Source organism: Molossus molossus, unplaced genomic scaffold (assembly GCF_014108415.1).
Source record: "Molossus molossus isolate mMolMol1 unplaced genomic scaffold, mMolMol1.p scaffold_m16_p_10, whole genome shotgun sequence".
Lineage (NCBI taxonomy): Eukaryota > Metazoa > Chordata > Mammalia > Chiroptera > Molossidae > Molossus > Molossus molossus.
The window spans coordinates 73,920,345-73,937,379 of record NW_023425345.1 but is presented as its reverse complement, the minus strand read 5'-3'; the positions used below and the strand labels follow the sequence as shown (position 1 = coordinate 73,937,379).

At 61.1% G+C, this 17,035-nt stretch overlaps 1 protein-coding gene across 1 annotated transcript in view; it reads left to right on the top strand.

Annotated features, from left to right (window-relative positions):
• Positions 1 to 15,210, top strand: part of LRP1 (LDL receptor related protein 1) — an 80,201-nt gene extending 64,991 nt beyond the window's left edge. Inside the window, exons 56-89 of the mRNA XM_036250686.1 lie at positions 201 to 384; positions 510 to 595; positions 763 to 882; positions 1,343 to 1,530; positions 1,634 to 1,839; positions 2,316 to 2,504; positions 3,272 to 3,420; positions 3,855 to 3,948; positions 4,033 to 4,149; positions 4,306 to 4,425; positions 4,769 to 4,891; positions 5,086 to 5,211; positions 5,458 to 5,574; positions 6,199 to 6,305; positions 6,385 to 6,517; positions 7,152 to 7,271; positions 7,347 to 7,469; positions 7,824 to 7,964; positions 8,049 to 8,183; positions 8,272 to 8,391; positions 9,379 to 9,647; positions 10,120 to 10,298; positions 10,725 to 10,831; positions 11,060 to 11,176; positions 11,582 to 11,758; positions 11,901 to 12,041; positions 12,144 to 12,317; positions 12,562 to 12,723; positions 13,086 to 13,260; positions 13,415 to 13,516; positions 13,663 to 13,727; positions 13,825 to 13,912; positions 14,002 to 14,146; positions 14,313 to 15,210. Of these exons, the coding sequence (XP_036106579.1) occupies positions 201 to 384; positions 510 to 595; positions 763 to 882; positions 1,343 to 1,530; positions 1,634 to 1,839; positions 2,316 to 2,504; positions 3,272 to 3,420; positions 3,855 to 3,948; positions 4,033 to 4,149; positions 4,306 to 4,425; positions 4,769 to 4,891; positions 5,086 to 5,211; positions 5,458 to 5,574; positions 6,199 to 6,305; positions 6,385 to 6,517; positions 7,152 to 7,271; positions 7,347 to 7,469; positions 7,824 to 7,964; positions 8,049 to 8,183; positions 8,272 to 8,391; positions 9,379 to 9,647; positions 10,120 to 10,298; positions 10,725 to 10,831; positions 11,060 to 11,176; positions 11,582 to 11,758; positions 11,901 to 12,041; positions 12,144 to 12,317; positions 12,562 to 12,723; positions 13,086 to 13,260; positions 13,415 to 13,516; positions 13,663 to 13,727; positions 13,825 to 13,912; positions 14,002 to 14,146; positions 14,313 to 14,453 (4,740 nt within the window). The 3' untranslated portion in view covers positions 14,454 to 15,210. The remainder of the gene's footprint in view (positions 1 to 200; positions 385 to 509; positions 596 to 762; positions 883 to 1,342; positions 1,531 to 1,633; positions 1,840 to 2,315; positions 2,505 to 3,271; positions 3,421 to 3,854; positions 3,949 to 4,032; positions 4,150 to 4,305; positions 4,426 to 4,768; positions 4,892 to 5,085; positions 5,212 to 5,457; positions 5,575 to 6,198; positions 6,306 to 6,384; positions 6,518 to 7,151; positions 7,272 to 7,346; positions 7,470 to 7,823; positions 7,965 to 8,048; positions 8,184 to 8,271; positions 8,392 to 9,378; positions 9,648 to 10,119; positions 10,299 to 10,724; positions 10,832 to 11,059; positions 11,177 to 11,581; positions 11,759 to 11,900; positions 12,042 to 12,143; positions 12,318 to 12,561; positions 12,724 to 13,085; positions 13,261 to 13,414; positions 13,517 to 13,662; positions 13,728 to 13,824; positions 13,913 to 14,001; positions 14,147 to 14,312) is intronic.
• The last annotated feature ends 1,825 nt before the right edge of the window (positions 15,211 to 17,035 follow it).

Genomic DNA, 17,035 nt, shown 5'->3' with positions numbered 1-17,035 from the left:
CCTAGTGCTTTTGGTGGAGTGAGGGTCAGATCACTGGCACGGTTGGCTCAGTACCTGTGTCAAGTCCGGGACTTCCTAGTGGAGGGAACCGCAGCCCCATGGGGGCTTCTGACCCTGAGTCTCCGGGGTGGGGGACCGTCAGCTCCTGGAAAGGCTCAGACCCCTGCCTAGTCCCCAGCCAAGGCTCCCTGTGCCCGCAGTGCCGCTGCCGCCCCGGCTTCCGGCTGAAGGACGACGGCCGCACGTGCGCCGATGTGGATGAGTGCAGCACCACCTTCCCCTGCAGCCAGCTCTGCGTCAACACCCATGGCGGCTACAAGTGTCTGTGCGTAGAGGGCTACGCCCCCCGCAGTGGCGACCCCCACAGTTGCAAGGCTGTGACTGGTAAGATGGGGCGTGGAGGGCGTGGAGGCAGCAGCGGGCCGTGGAGGGAGGGTTGGGACAGCAGAGCTCGCGCCAGGCTAGGGACCAGGGGTGCTAGCAGCTGAGCCAGGATCCTCTGTCTCCAGATGAGGAGCCATTTCTGATCTTTGCCAACCGGTACTACCTGCGCAAGCTCAACCTGGACGGCTCCAACTACACGCTGCTCAAGCAGGTACCAGGCCCGACCTTCTTTCTGCACCTGCCCCCAGGCCCAGCGCTACAGTCCTCACCCAGCACAGCCCACACCCTCCCCACGGGGCCCATGGCCGGCACACCCGATTGACTTCTCCAGCCCCCCTCTGCTGAGTCTAGTCAGACCTGTCCCCACCCCTGATCCAGGGCCTGAACAACGCCGTCGCCTTGGACTTTGACTACCGAGAGCAGATGATTTACTGGACGGATGTGACGACTCAGGGCAGCATGATCCGAAGGATGCACCTGAATGGGAGCAATGTGCAGGTGAGGCCAGGGAAGCCCACTCCCCAGCTGACAAATGGGGGTGCGGGGATCCAGCTCCCAGAGGGTACTCGGTTTCAAGGCCATCTCCCTTCTCCCCACTCACCTGCCACAATCATTTCCTCTCCCCCTTCCTTGCTGAGTCACTATCTCACCAGCTTGTCCTCACCTCTGAGCCCAGAGGAGGGTCTAGGCGATTCCTCTGGCTCCTCCCCTGATTATCAGTAAGTCCCCTTAAGTCTGCCCTCACTGAACCCTATGCTCCCGGGCACTGTGGAGCTGGGGGCATGGTCTCTCATCTAGAGACCCCTTTCTTAGAGCCTCAGCTGACTCCAGACCCAAGGCTGGGCCTTTTCCATTGTCCTCACAGCCGAGCTCCCCACTTGACCCATGAGGAAGCTGAGCCCCAGGGGAGCCGAGGGTCCCACCCAGGGCACTCAGGTTCTTCCTTCTTTGTCTGAAGGTGCTTCACCGGACCGGCCTCAGCAACCCCGACGGGCTGGCTGTGGACTGGGTGGGCGGCAACCTGTACTGGTGCGACAAAGGCCGGGACACCATCGAGGTGTCCAAGCTCAACGGGGCCTATCGGACAGTGCTGGTCAGCTCCGGCCTCCGCGAGCCCAGGGCTCTGGTGGTGGACGTGCAGAACGGGTGAGCCAGCAAGGCGTGGGAGGGCCATGAGAGCAGGTGGGAACGGGGGAGGGGGGGACCAGTCGCTGGGCCTCTTGGGGCTCACTGCCCACACTCTTGCCAGATACCTGTACTGGACAGACTGGGGTGACCACTCACTCATTGGCCGCATCGGCATGGATGGGTCTGGCCGCAGCGTCATCGTGGACACCAAGATCACGTGGCCCAATGGCCTGACCCTGGACTACGTCACCGAGCGCATCTACTGGGCCGATGCCCGGGAGGACTACATTGAGTTTGCCAGCTTAGATGGCTCCAATCGTCACGTTGGTCAGTATGCCAGGGAGGCTGCCCAGGCGTAGCAGGCCTGCTGGGGTGGGGTTGACGCTATAAGGGATCAGGCCTTTGGGGCAAGAGGGCAAGGGCATGGAAGCCAGAGAGCACGGTCCAGGGGTGTGTGGGTTCAGAGCACCGCAGGGTGCACCCCTGGGACTGGCCTAAGCGTGAGGACCCTTTCCAGTTCCAGGTGACGGGCGAGGCAGATGGGAGTGGGGGGCCTGGGGTTGGCGTTCTTCAGCACCCCCGCTTCCGGACAGGACACCACACCATCTGAAGGTGCAGGAGCCTGCTGTCAGACAGGACTGGATTTGAGTTCCAGCTCGGCCACGTGCTAGCCGTGCGACCTTGGAAAGCCACTTCCGTCTGGGGCTGAGGCCGGCACCCGCCCCGCAGAGCTGTGGGATCAAGGAGGTCCGGTGGGGAAGACGCCAGTACGCCTCACTGTGGCCTGTCCCTCCCGTCCGCAGTGCTGAACCAGGACATCCCGCACATCTTCGCACTGACCTTGTTTGAGGATTACGTCTACTGGACCGACTGGGAGACCAAGTCCATCAACCGAGCCCACAAGACCACGGGCGCCAACAAGACACTCCTCATCAGCACGCTGCACCGGCCCATGGACCTGCACGTCTTCCATGCCCTGCGCCAGCCAGACGGTCAGTCTGCAAGGGGTGGGAGCAGGTGGAGGGTGAGGCACGAGGAGCCCCTGGGATGAGATGGGGCCCCAGGATGGTTGGGACCCTCACAGTCTCCCAGGGGCTCCTGCCCACGCCTTCTCCAGCATTGACCCAGCAGCGCCTGCCAGACAGGGAGATTCGAGAGGCTGTAGACAGGCTCTGGTGTGGCTCTCCGGACCTCAGCCCAGCCTGAGACCCGCCCTGGAGTCTCTCAGCAGCAAGGCCCGAGGCCTGTCAAGCAGGGCGGGTCTGGGTGCAGGGACCCTGGAGACAGGCAGGCCACAGGTGAGGCAGTATGGGCTTCGGGCCTGGCCTGATCCTGGGACCTTGAGAAGGTTCTCCTCTGACTCTGGCTTCAGCTCCCAGTGAAAGAGCAGGATTTGGGTCCCTCTAGGGCAGCGGTTCTCAACCTGTGGGTCGTGACCCCTTTCACAGGGGTCACCTAAGACCATCGGAAAATACATATTTCCAATGATCTTAGGAACCGAGACACCGATCCTCTATCCGTCTCCAAGCAGGTCCGCCCACATGCAGACACATCCACATACAACACGAGGAACTGGATTAAAGGGTCACGGCATTAGGAAGGTTGAGAACCAGTGGTCTAGGGCTAGGCAGGCTCTGAAAGACCAGAGAATGTGTTAGCAGCGAGTGCTGCCCTTACTCTGCCAGGGGCCAGTGGCTCAGGGAGTGGTGGGCCCTACCCTGAGCCGTCAGCCGTCCTTGAACCCCATTTTTTCTGGCAGTGCCCAGTCACCCCTGCAAGATCAACAACGGTGGCTGCAGCAACCTGTGCCTGCTGTCCCCTGGGGGTGGCCACAAATGTGCCTGTCCCACCAACTTCTACTTGGGCAGCGATGGGCGCACCTGTGTGTCCAACTGTACAGCAAGCCAGGTGAGGCTCCTCCCATGAACCCCCATTCACCAGTGCCTTGCTCCCCCGACTCCCCACATCAGTACCCCCACTCCTCTTTGGACCCCAACACCCTCTCAAATGTCCTCACGCATCTGGTTTTCCCACGCTAACAGCCCCACATTTCTTGCCTACCTCTTGTCTCCCCACAGCAATACTTTTACACCCGTTACCTCACACAAACACCCCACACCCTGACCCTGACCCTCCCTCACCAGTACTCCCCACGCTGACCTCCATACAGACACCCCCACCTGGTCTTCCTGCCCTCATCCTGCCCCAGCCCACCCTCCAACACAACCTCCCCCAATTACCCCGACCCTGTTTCTCCTTTGAAACATCCCAGCCCCTCAAAAGAAAACCTCCTGAGTTCCCCAGGCCCCCACCAACCCCTCTCGCCCCCACCTGCCCTCCAGTTTGTGTGCAAGAATGACAAGTGCATCCCCTTCTGGTGGAAGTGCGACACCGAGGACGACTGTGGGGACCACTCGGACGAGCCTCCAGACTGTCGTGAGTGGCCGGGGTGGGGGCGAGAGGGCCCTGTGCAGGCAGCCCCCACCCCGTCCTTCTGATGCTGAGCCTCCCCTCCCACAGACGAGTTCAAGTGCCGCCCAGGACAGTTTCAGTGCTCGACAGGCATCTGCACAAACCCGGCCTTCATCTGTGACGGGGACAACGACTGCCAGGACAACAGCGACGAGGCCAACTGCGGTGAGGGCTGCCCCGCGTCCTGCCTTCCTCCTCCGCATTTGGGGGTTTCCTGCTTCTCCAGGCCCGGGCCTGCACTCTCCCACAAAGGGAGGGGCGCCCGCTCCTGCCCCGGCCCCTCTGCCCACCATTAACGCCGCCATCTCCTCCCCACCCCAGACATCCACGTCTGCCTGCCCAGTCAGTTCAAGTGCACCAACACCAACCGCTGCATTCCCGGCATCTTCCGCTGCAACGGGCAGGACAACTGCGGAGACGGCGAGGACGAGAGGGACTGCCGTGAGTGCCCGGGCGCGGGCAGGACCGGGCGGTGGGGACAGTTCGCGTGGACAGCTACCCGCCGCTGCTCCCAGGGGCCGTGCTGCTCCTGAGTGATGTTACGAGAGGGCAGCATACATTTCATTGGGTGTCATTTGGTTTGCTCCTAAAATCATCAAGCGTGGTAGAAAGCTGTGCAGATCCAGGAAACACAAAGCACTAAAGTTAGAGATCAACTGCCCCTTCCTCCCAGGAAATTGCTCGCAGGAAGCAGGGGGAGCAGGGCTTGGAAGAGGGGAAGGTGATCTTGGACTGTGGCGGGAAGCAGAAAGGACCAGCCCTCATTTTGTCCCCCACCCCACAGCCGAGGTGACCTGTGCCCCCAACCAGTTCCAGTGTTCCATCACCAAGCGCTGCATCCCCCGAGTCTGGGTCTGTGACCGGGACAACGACTGTGTGGATGGCAGTGACGAGCCCGCCAATTGCAGTGAGTTGCCTGGCACCCCGGGAACCCACAGCCCTCCTCCCACAAAGGGCCACCCACTCCCTCCTGAGCCCCTGGAGCTCCATGGTGTCTGCTGGTCCACGTGGGACCCTTGCGTGGCCCCTCCCACCTACTTCAAACCCTTGTAGTACATTCCTGAAAGTCGCCCCCTCTCCACGGGGGCCACCCTCTTGCAGCCCAGATGACCTGCGGGGTAGATGAGTTTCGCTGCAAGGACTCGGGCCGCTGTATCCCGGCGCGCTGGAAGTGTGACGGAGAGGACGACTGCGGGGACGGCTCTGACGAGCCCAAGGAGGAGTGTGGTGAGCTTCCCCAGTCCCACTGCCAGGGAGGCGTCCTGCCCGGATGGGGGGGTGCGGTCCGAGAATGGGGCGGAGCTGGGCTCCTTGTGCATCAGCCCCATAACCTCGTGGGCACCGAACCTCAGACACCGCCTCCCGCTGACCTGTCTCAGGCTGGAACGCCCACTCGCCCGCCCCTGGACACCCTGACCACACCTGTGGAGACCACTCCTCTGCCCCTGACCGCCCCAACCTTGCCTTCCCTAGACGAGCGCACCTGTGAGCCCTACCAGTTCCGCTGCAAGAACAACCGCTGTGTGCCAGGCCGCTGGCAGTGTGACTATGACAACGACTGCGGGGACAACTCCGACGAAGAGAGCTGCAGTACGTCCCCGCCGCCCCGGCCCTCCCGCCAGGTGCCCCCCACCCGGAGACCTCGGGCACCTCCCTGCTCAGCCCCCGCCCACTGCCACCGGCTGCACCAGGACAGCTGGCCGCCCCCAGGGCTGGGGGCAAGAGCTCCTCCCGCCTCACCCCACCCCACTCCATGTTGTGTTCTGAGTTTGTGCCATCTCACCTCATCTCATGTTTCTCTCCATTTCCACACTGTCCTCTCGGGGTCGCAGAGGTAGGTGTCTGACGTGCCGTGCCCCCACCACACCCTGCCTCTGCCTGGAGCCCGTGCGTCCCGTGTGTGCCTCAGCCCCTCGCCCTTTACTGGCCGCTCCCTAAACCCTGGTGCTTGTCCTGTCCGTCCTCTCCCTTCCTCACAGTGTGTCCCGAGGGCAGGGCCAGGAACCCTGCTCTGTGTGTCTGCCCCGGGGAAGTGAGCACCCTCTGTGCCCAGCTGGTCCCACCAGGGCAGCCAGTTGACCGCACAGGATTGGTTGAGCATTTTCGTCATTATGCCAGTCAGCTCTGGCCCTCAGGAGCACCAGGATGGGTGGCATTACTCTGCCAAGAGCTGAGTGCCTACGCCCACCTCCCTGGGGCCTCTCGTCCTTCCAGCCCCTCGGCCCTGCTCTGAGAGCGAGTTTTCCTGTGCCAACGGCCGCTGCATCGCTGGGCGCTGGAAATGCGATGGGGACCATGACTGTGCAGACGGCTCGGACGAGGTGGGCAAGGAACAGGAGGGAAAGTCAGCGGGGCCACAGGGGTATCCGATCTGACCAGGATGCCCCTCCCTGCCCACAGAAAGACTGCACGCCCCGCTGTGACATGGACCAGTTCCAGTGCAAGAGCGGCCACTGCATCCCCCTGCGCTGGCGCTGCGACGCGGACGCTGACTGCATGGACGGCAGTGACGAGGAAGCCTGCGGCACCGGCGGTGAGCCCCTGCAGCTCCGCTCCGCCCCATCCCCACCCAACAGCTGTAGTCAGCGAGCCAGTGGGGCTGAAATCCCACAGAAACCGGTGGGCTGTGCCCCTCTGGGCCTTGCCCCGTAAGTGCCTAGAAGCAGGCAGTGCCCTGAGAAACAGAGTCCCTGCTCACCGTCCTTTCCCCGGAAGTGAGGAGCTGCCTGCCCCTGATTGACCTCCTGGGCTCAGCAGCCTCGAGGGGGCGGTGTGAGGCCGAGATGAGAGTTGGCTGAGGTTTGGAACAGAGACCCCAAGAGTGAGGGCAAGCATCCTGGCTGAGGACAGGGACTGGAACCTCGTCTCCCGGCTCCCAGCCCGTCTCCTCTGCGCCTGCCGCGGCACCACACAGCAGACCCGGTCCCGCCAAGCCACCAGAGAAACAGGGCTCTCTGGACACTCTTCCCAAAAAGCCTTTTCTCCTTTAAATACTAGAGGAGGCAGTTCTGCCCCAGCTGTTAGGAAAGTACACCTGGGTCCCACCTGGCTGCACCACTGCCTGGTGACTCCTCTGGGCCCCGCTGTGCAGGAAGGGGTCTGGGCAAGGTCCTGCCCCAGCTGCCGGGGCTCGGGCTGATGTCCACTCTGCTCCTTCGGTCATTCAGTGCGGACATGCCCCCTGGACGAGTTCCAGTGCAACAACACCCTGTGCAAGCCGCTGGCCTGGACATGCGACGGCGAGGACGACTGTGGGGACAACTCGGACGAGGACCCCGAGGAGTGCGGTGAGGCTCCGGGGCAGGAGCAGCCCTCCGCTCGGCCCCAGTGTGCCCCGGGCTGACTCTGGCTGTCTCCCACAGCCCGGTTTGTGTGCCCTCCCAACCGGCCCTTCCGCTGCAAGAATGACCGGGTCTGCCTGTGGATCGGGCGCCAATGCGACGGCACCGACAACTGCGGGGACGGCACTGATGAGGAGGACTGTGGTGAGGGGGCCGGTGGGGAGGAGCTAGGGCGCCTAGAGTGGGGTGTGTTGGGGTGTAGGGGTGAGCCAAGTGGGAGCTGTGTCTGGGGAATGGACTCCCCCAGGAAGGGGCGGTTCCATTTCTGGGAGCCTTGGGGCCCTTCCTGGGGGTTGAGAAGCCCCTGGGGAAGGTGCTGGCAGCTTCCTAGTGCCCCAGGTCTGGAGGTGCAGACTGAGTGTCTAAACAGTTTCCCCTGCAAGCTTGGCAAACAGCCAGGCTTGGGTCCCACTTTTACCCACTACTGACTGGGGGCCCCTCTGGGAGGAGGAGGCAGGGTGGTGAATGCCCAGGACCTGAAGCCCCCACCCTCCCCAGAGCCCCCCACGGCTCAGACCCCCCACTGCAAAGACAAGAAGGAGTTTCTGTGCCGGAACCAGCGCTGCCTGTCCTCCTCACTGCGTTGCAACATGTTCGACGACTGCGGGGATGGGTCTGACGAGGAGGACTGCAGCATCGGTAAGGCGTGGGGGCAGCTGGGCCCCAGAACCAAAGCCCAGCTGAGGGCGGCTCAGTGGAGAGGATCCACTCTCTCCCCCACAGACCCCAAGCTGACCAGCTGTGCCACCAACGCCAGCATCTGTGGGGATGAGGCGCGCTGCGTGCGCACCGAGAAAGCTGCCTACTGTGCCTGCCGCTCCGGCTTCCACACAGTGCCAGGCCAGCCTGGATGCCAGGGTAGGAAGGCGGGCTGGGGCGCGGTGGGAGGGCACAGGCGGAAACCCCAGCCACGTGGGTGTCTCCATGACCCTCCCATGCACCCCAGACATCAACGAGTGCCTGCGCTTCGGTGCCTGCTCGCAGCTCTGCAACAACACCAAGGGCAGCCACCTCTGCAGCTGCGCTCGGAACTTCATGAAGACGCACAGCACCTGCAAGGCGGAAGGTGCCGGAGCCTGAGCGGGAAGGGACAAGGAGAGAGGGTGGGCTGTGCGATGCCAGGATGTGAAAGGGGGCGCCTAGAATTGGGTGTTTTCTTCCTTGCACCCTGCCGGGGTGTGGACCCAGACCCGCAGGTGCGCCTTCCTGTGCACTGTGCTGGTGGCCACGCGGGGGCACAGGTCCTGGGCGGCCGTCAGGTCCGGTGGGCGTAGCACACGCGTGTCCCACCCTCACCTCTCACCCACACTCCCAGGGGCACACAGACACACTGCCACACTCCAGTCACGTGTATGCTATCTGGATAGTCCCTTTGTGCTTTTCTTCTTTCAGCTTCATTGAGACATAATTGACACATTTGTCAGATATTTAATGTGTACAAGGTGATGATTTGATACACATATGACTTGTTAAAGGATTCCCCCCATCGAGTTAATTAGCACATCATCACCTCACATAGTTAACTTTTGTTTTGAACATGTAAGTTCTTGCCTGTATGCTTAGACACACACGTGCAGCTTCCTCGTGCCTGTGCAGAAACACGCCCATGCACACTCGAGGGCCTGCACATACACATGACCCCACCCCACACACCCAGCTGCACTCCCACGCACATGCATACCTACACCCCTCCATGTCTGTGCACATAAACCCACACGCATGTGCACCTGTGAACACGTGTCAGACCGTGTGTACAGAGAGCCTGGTGATGCCAGCCAGAGGCCATGAGGAGGCAGAAGTCCCTGGGGCTGGAGGAGCAGGGACAGCTTTTTGGAATGGCAGCTCGGGAGGAGAGATGGAGGCTGGCACTGGGGTGGCGGAACGGACAGAGGCTTGAGGGGAAGACTGATTAGGAGAGAAGACATTGTTAGTGTGAAAGGGGCTGGGCTGGGCTGGGTGGGGCACACTCCTCCCAGCACCAGGCCCTGGCCCCACCCCTGGCCTCCTGCTCCTTCCTTTCCTCACACCCAGCATCTGCCTCTTGCCCCTTCAGGCTCTGAGTATCAGGTCCTGTACATCGCTGATGACAATGAGATCCGCAGCCTGTTCCCCAGTCACCCCCATTCGGCTTACGAGCAGGCCTTCCAGGGTGATGAGAGTGTCCGCATCGACGCCATGGATGTCCACGTCAAGGCTGGCCGCGTCTATTGGACCAACTGGCACACAGGCACCATCTCCTACCGGAGCCTGCCCCCCGCTGCGCCTCCCACTACTTCCAATCGCCACCGGCGAGAGATTGACCGAGGTGTCACCCACCTTAATGTGAGCTCCCAGCCTGGGGTGGGGTCTACATGGCTCGCGGAGAGCTCCCAAGAGCAGCTGGTTCTGAGCAAAGTTTGAAAAGGACAGAGGAGGGGCAGAGGGTGAGACTGGAGGGCAAGGGCTCAGGGTCACATCGGAGGCACAGACCACAGGTGGGCGCCCAGTGCAGCAGGACTGTGGGCACAGAGCCACGTCCAGTTCCTGACCGTCACCGCCACCCACGGTGTCAATCTTGCCCAGCCGATTTGTCCTCTTGGGGCCTCACTTTGTCCTCGGTAAAGCAGGGCAGTGATGTCTGATCCAGAAAAGTGCTAAGGTGGCCCATGAGGTAAGCGCTGGGTCTTTTCAAAGCCAGGGGTTAGCTGTCTGGGGTGTGTTTTTAGCAGAGACAGACTGGCAGAGTTGGGGGTGGATAATGGGCAGGAAGACAAAAGGAAGGTGGTAGCCCCTGACACTGTGACCCCCCATTCAGATTTCCGGGCTCAAGATGCCAAGGGGCATCGCCATCGATTGGGTGGCCGGGAACGTGTACTGGACCGACTCGGGCAGAGACGTGATTGAGGTGGCGCAAATGAAGGGCGAGAACCGCAAGACGCTCATCTCCGGCATGATTGACGAGCCCCACGCCATCGTGGTGGACCCGCTGCGGGGGTGGGCAGGGCTCTGGGACAGGCATCTGTGCTGGGACGGGGTGGGGGCCCGGCACCCCAGGTGTGTCCTTTCCCTCCGGGGCAGCCTGAGGTTGTCTTCCTGCTCCCGGCTGCCTTTGCCCGGACTCCCTTCGGGCTGCTCAGATAGGGGCCTGGCTCCCACTTGGCTGGCTGTCCTGGGCAGCCAAGGTCGGGGCTGCTCCTCTGCCCACATAGCTGACTCTGGATCAGCACATTGTGGTTTTAGAGTAAGTCTTGACCTGGTAAGGAAGCTGTCCCCCCTGAATGTCTCTGGAGGAGGCAGATAGAATGCCCTCCTTCTCAGACCTGGAAGTCCCTGTGCCCAGGCCAAGAACCTGGTGCCTGTCTCGTCAGCCTCCTCTGGCAGCCTCAGGTCCGACCCACCTCACCCCTTCTCCCTTCCCAGCACCATGTACTGGTCAGATTGGGGGAACCACCCCAAGATTGAAACGGCAGCGATGGATGGGACCCTGCGGGAGACGCTGGTACAGGACAACATCCAGTGGCCCACAGGTCTGTGGCAGCAGGGACAGGGTGTGGAAGGGACAGGTCCACTGAAGTCACACGAAAGCTAGGGAGGGGACCAAGCTTAGACGGGAATGGAGCAGATGGGTTATGAAAGCTTTTCCAAAAGAGGCGATTGGTTATGGGAATGGGGTGGAGCCATCTCAACGTGGAGACAGTTCTACACCCCCAGCCTGAGGTGGGAGAGGCCGGGCCTCACCTGCTCGTCTCCCCCAGGCCTGGCCGTGGATTATCACAATGAACGGCTGTACTGGGCGGATGCCAAGCTCTCAGTCATCGGCAGCATCCGGCTCAATGGCACTGACCCCATCGTGGCTGCTGACAGCAAGCGAGGTCAGCATCTGGCAGCAGCCTCGGCCCTGACCTCAGACCTCATCCTCTCCACTGAGCCCCAGGCCTCCCCCAGTGCCTGCCATCCTCCCCTCCCCGGCCTGGCCCCCAGCTGGACTGCCCCTGCACCGCCCTGCAGGCCTGCGCCTGCCCCCTCTGACCCTCTGGCCCACTTGTTCGTCCATTTGTTGCACCAACGAATAGGGAGCTGAGGGAGGCAACAGAAGCCAGTTCTGACCCCAGAAGTCTAGGCATGATGGGACCTTGGCCAGTAGTCGCCACAGGAGGAAGAAGAGGCTGGGGGGTGTTTGGTTTCGGATATGTTGGATTTGAGGAGCCTGGGGTCATGGAGACCAGCGTCCTGCAGACTGCAACCAGGGCCTGAGCCTCTTCCATGTCCTCCCCCAGGCCTGAGTCACCCCTTCAGCATCGACGTCTTTGAGGATTACATCTATGGTGTCACCTACATCAATAATCGTGTCTTCAAGATCCATAAATTTGGACACAGCCCCTTGATCAATCTGACAGGGGGCCTGAACCATGCTTCCGACGTGGTCCTGTACCACCAGCACAAGCAGCCTGAAGGTGGGCGGGGGGAGAGCCCAGGCTGGGGCAGGGTAGGCCTAGGGCATTGAGTCTCCAAGCTGTGGCCCCCGTTCCTGGTGGGCAGGGGAGGGTTCTGGGTCCAGAGGGCTCAGCCTCCTTCCACCCTGGCCGATACCTGCAGTGACCAACCCTTGTGACCGCAAGAAGTGTGAGTGGCTCTGCCTGCTGAGCCCCAGTGGGCCCGTCTGCACCTGCCCCAACGGGAAGCGCCTGGACAATGGCACCTGTGTGGCTGTGCCCTCACCTACACCCCCACCGGATGGTAGGCTCACACCCCTCCCCTGCCCGCACCCCATGCCCCAGGACCCCCTCCCTGCGGCCTCTGAATCCTCCCCCTGGCTCTGCCCCATGGTCCTTCCTGCAGCTCCTCGGCCCGGGACCTGTAACCTGCAGTGCTTCAACGGTGGCAGCTGCTTCCTCAATGCACGGAGGCAGCCCAAGTGCCGCTGCCAACCCCGCTACACGGGTGACAAGTGTGAGCTGGACCAGTGCTGGGAGCACTGTCAAAACGGGGGCACCTGCGCTGCCTCCCCCTCTGGTATGCCCTTGGGTTCTCCTGATAGGACTGCGCCCAGCCCCCCAACCCACTGGCCCTGCCTCGGGCAAATTCCCAGCCCCTGGCCTACCCTGCTTCACCCTGCCTCGCCTCGCACCTCCTGTTTGCAGCCCGGTGTCCCATCCCTTTGCTGTCTGCCTCACCCCGGACCTGGAAGCCCCGTTGCTCTGCTAGGGCTGGGTGGTTCCGTGGGCCGCGACCCCCCTCACGCGTCCTCTCCCCCCAGGCATGCCCACGTGCCGCTGCCCCACAGGCTTCACAGGCCCAAAGTGCACCCAGCAGGTGTGTGCAGGCTACTGTGCCAACAACGGCACCTGCACCGTCAACCAGGGCAACCAGCCCCAGTGCCGATGCCTGCCGGGCTTCCTGGGTGATCGCTGCCAGTACCGTGAGTCACCCATCCCTGGGCCAGGGCGAGGGGAAGGGGAGCCGGGGATGGTAGCCACGGGGGTCAGTGCTAGGGAGGGAGGCCATTAACAGCCAGGCCCAAGTTGCTGGTGCTCCCTGGTGGAGGTATTGGCACTTCCTCTGAGAAGGTGAGCCCTCTGGCATCAGGAATATTCAAGCAAAAGCAGTGCCCTGTCAGGATGCTTGAGGATATCCTTGTACCCTGGAGCCTGTGAGGTGGGGATCACCCAAAAGACCTGGGGCTCCCCTCAGGTGTCCAGCTCTTCCCTCCACACACACATAACCTATGGAAGACCCTCTTGAGGGTGGGCTTCAGAAATCTCTCTACTTCCTAAACCACAGGGCATTGCTCTGGCTACTGTGAGAACTTGGGCACGTGCCAAATGGCGGCTGACGGCTCCCAGCAGTGCCGCTGTACCGCCTACTTTGAGGGGCCCCGGTGCAATGTGAATAAGTGCAGCCGCTGTCTGGACGGAGCCTGCATGGTCAACAAGCAGAGTGGGGACGTCACCTGCAAGTGAGGGGCCCTGCCCTACGGTCACCCTGGCTAGACCCTGCCCTGTCCCGGCTTTATGCTTCCCACCTGCTCCTCCCCGCCCTGCCCGCCCTTTCCTCAGCACCTCAGACACCCCTCTCCCAGCCCTGCCCCAGCGTCTCACTTCTTCCTGCAGCTGCTCTGATGGCCGGGTGGCCCCCAGCTGTCTGACGTGTGCCGGCCACTGCAGCAATGGCGGTTCCTGCACCATGAACAGCAAAATGATGCCTGAGTGCCAGTGAGTTGGACCCAAGCCTCACCGAGGCCTAGATCATCCCCTTCCCAAATCTCAGTGGGACCATCAGGATCCTCTAGCCTCTCTGTTTCCCTGGTGCCCATGGCTCTGGAATTTGTGCCTGCTCAGCTCTGCCCTCCTGTCTGCAGGTGCCCGCCCCACATGGCAGGACCCCGGTGTGAAGAGCAAGTGGTCAGTCAACAGCAACCTGGACGTAGGTGTCGGGGTGGGGAGGCAGGGCTGCTGGGACCTGGAACTGGGGGGACTGTGCTTCCTATGCCTTTGGACTGTTTCCCACCTCCTCCCTCCAGACATGGCCTCCATCCTCATCCCGCTGCTGTTGCTGCTGCTGCTGCTGGTAGTTGGAGTGGTGTTCTGGTACAAGCGGCGAGTTCGGGGGTGAGTTGTAGGGAGCCTGGAGAGCTCTAGCCATTACCACCATAGCCTGCCCCCCTAAAATCCCTGCCCATACTCCTGCCTCTCCCCAGAGCTAAGGGCTTCCAGCACCAGCGCATGACCAACGGGGCCATGAATGTGGAGATTGGGAACCCCACCTATAAGATGTACGAAGGAGGGGAGCCTGATGATGTAGGAGGCCTCCTGGATGCTGACTTTGCCCTGGACCCTGACAAGGTGGGCTGGGAGGACAGAGGGGTCACCTTCCAGGGCAGGGATAAGAGGCTGTGGATGGGATGACCAAGGGGGTTGGGTTGGATGATGGAACTGAGGTGGGAGGTGGGGTTCCAAGGCCGTGGAGCCCAGCCTCTGAGTCCCACCTGAACCCTCTGTCACTTTACAGCCTACCAACTTCACCAACCCTGTGTACGCCACACTCTACATGGGTGGTCACGGCAGCCGCCACTCCCTGGCCAGCACGGATGAGAAGAGAGAACTCCTGGGCCGGGGCCCTGAGGATGAGATAGGGGACCCTTTGGCATAGGCCCCTGCCCCATCGGACTTCCCCCAGAGAGCCTCCTGCCCCTGCCAGAGAAGTCCTTCAGTGAGCCCCTCTCCTGCCCAGCCAGCCCTCCCCGGCCCTGCTGGGATGTATAAATGTAAAAATGAAGGAATTACTTTTTATATGTGAGTGAACAAGCGAGCACAGTATTATCTCTTTTCATTCTTCTCCTTCCTGCCCCTTCAGCGCCCCACCCCCTGCTGCCTTCAGGAAGGGGGGCGTGGAGGGCTCTGGGGGCTCCTTTGGCTTACAGGTATGAGGGGGCCCCATCTCCCACCTTCCCACCAAAATGCACCCCCACTGGGAGAGCTGGTGGTGCTACCTTCCCTTCCTGTACAAGACACTTTGTCAGGGCTCTCCCCTGTAGTCCCCCCTATCCCTCCCAGCTCCCTGAGGGCTAATTCTGGGGAGGAGAGCCCTTAGCTGCCCTTGTCTGGAAGATTTGGCTTTAGCTGAGGTAGGAAGGGAAGGATGGAGTTTTTGGTTCTTGGGGCATCCATCCCATGCCCCAGCCCCCATTCTAGGGGCACCTTTGAGATAGCCACGCTCAGTATCCCTCCCAGACAGGCACCCCTCTCCAGTGCCCCCACGTGGCTCCCAGGGCTGGAGACTTTCTTTGTAAACGGCCCCCAACCTCCCTTCCCGTGGGGAGGAGGTGGGGCACCAAGGAAGGGCAAGAGGGCAGCCCCCGTTTTGGGGACATGAACGTTTTAATAATTTTTGCTGAATTCCTTTACAACTAAATAACAGATATTGTTATAAATAAAATTGTAAAAAAAGAAAAAAAAGAAAGAAAAGAAAAATGCCACTTGTGTGTACCTATGAGTGTGAGACTCTGGGAGTTGGGCTGTGCTTGCTTGCTTCAGCCACCAGAGGGAGCCCTGCTCCGTGCTGGAGGCAGGCTTGAGAGTCTTGTCTAGAGTGCCCTTCTCCCCGGAGCTCCCTCCCTCTCCGTCTCCGGGTGGCAGGAGAAGGGGGTGGCACTGGACTAGACAAGAAATATCTGCTTCTCCTGGGGAGTGTGACCTTGAGCAGGTGACTTCACCTCTCTGGATCTTATTTCCCTCAGGCTCTAGGATACTAACTCCAAGATCTGTTTCTCTGCATTGTCACTTTTATTGGAACACCACCACCGCCCCTACCCAAATGATCTCCCGCAGTGAGATTTCCCACCATGAGAGGTGAACACAGTAGGTTTGGGAAGGGATTCCTAATCCTTCAAGGTGGTCCCATACAGCTCTCTGATGTTGCTCTTACAGCACTAACATCTCACATTTCATGGAGATTAATGAATCAGATGCCAAGAGTAGAACCCTGGATTCAGGAGAAGAGGGGCCCTGGAGTGAAAGAGCAGGGAAAACCAGTTTGCCAGGCCCTATGGGTTACCAATAGACCTAACTCACCAATCATTTTAGACATCCCATGGCTGGACAGGAAAGGACAACCACAATCATAGGATCCCAGGTCTACTTCAGCCCCTGGCCAGAGAAGGGAACTTCTTACAGGTCACACAGCTTTACAATGAGCCCCACTCTCCCTCGACAGAAAATATGAGCTTGGAGAGGATGGTTGCAAAGAACCCTCACCCAAGTCCCCAAGAGGGAGCACTGCTTTTCATTCCCCCTCCCTCCCTAGTTCAGGCACCTCTAGAAACAAGAGCCCTCCCCTCGCCTCTTAGCCCTGAGATTTATCTCCAACCTCTGCCTCCAAGCCAGTTCTGAGGTCCTCCACTGCTTTGAGTCTCTCCAAAGGGCCCCGGGGCACAGAGACCCTGCTGAGCTAAGGAGGCGTCCTTGATCGTTGAGAGGGAGGTTTGTGCACTCATCTGTCCACCAGGTGGCGTATGTACTCCTGCAGCGCCGCTCATCCTGAAGCCCAGCACAGCCCCCTCCCCAACACACTAATTATGCACCTGCGGGCGGACCCCAGCCTAGCCTCTCACTTTCTTCCCTCGGGCTATTCTGCCACACCCCCTCCACCCTCCACCAGCCAGCTTCTCTTCTCCCCTCCACCCCAGCGCCTGCCCGCTCCCCCACCACACCACCATCAGCCCCACCCCCCACTCTCTCCCTCTGCCAGCCGTGCATCTGGCGCCCCCGGGGAGCCACTGATTCTCTGCCTGTCGCCTCAAGATCCTGGGCAAAGCGAGAGGGGCCCCCAGCTGCGGCTTGGAATACACACCCCTCCAGTCAGCATCCTCTCTCTGCCCTCCAGGAACAGCCGAGAGTCTACCGGGAGGCAGTCCTGAAAACTCCCCACCTGGCAAGGATAGCAGAGGGGGCCTGTGACAGAGGTGAAGAAGAGACGGGCAGAACCAGGGGCAGAGGCAATATAGACAGAATGAGAGACAAGAGATACAGATGTGGAAAGATACAGGGACAGAGGCAAAGACCCAGAGAGGGGAAGGGGGAGTGGTGTGTGTGTGTTTGTGTAGCTGGAGAGAGAAGGGGGTAACCTGAGATTGTGGCAAAAGGAGAAGAGATAGGGTCAGGAGTCCAGGAGATCAAGACTCTCGGGCATCTGTCCTGGGCACCCGAGGCCTGGGTGTAGCCACTGCCCCCACC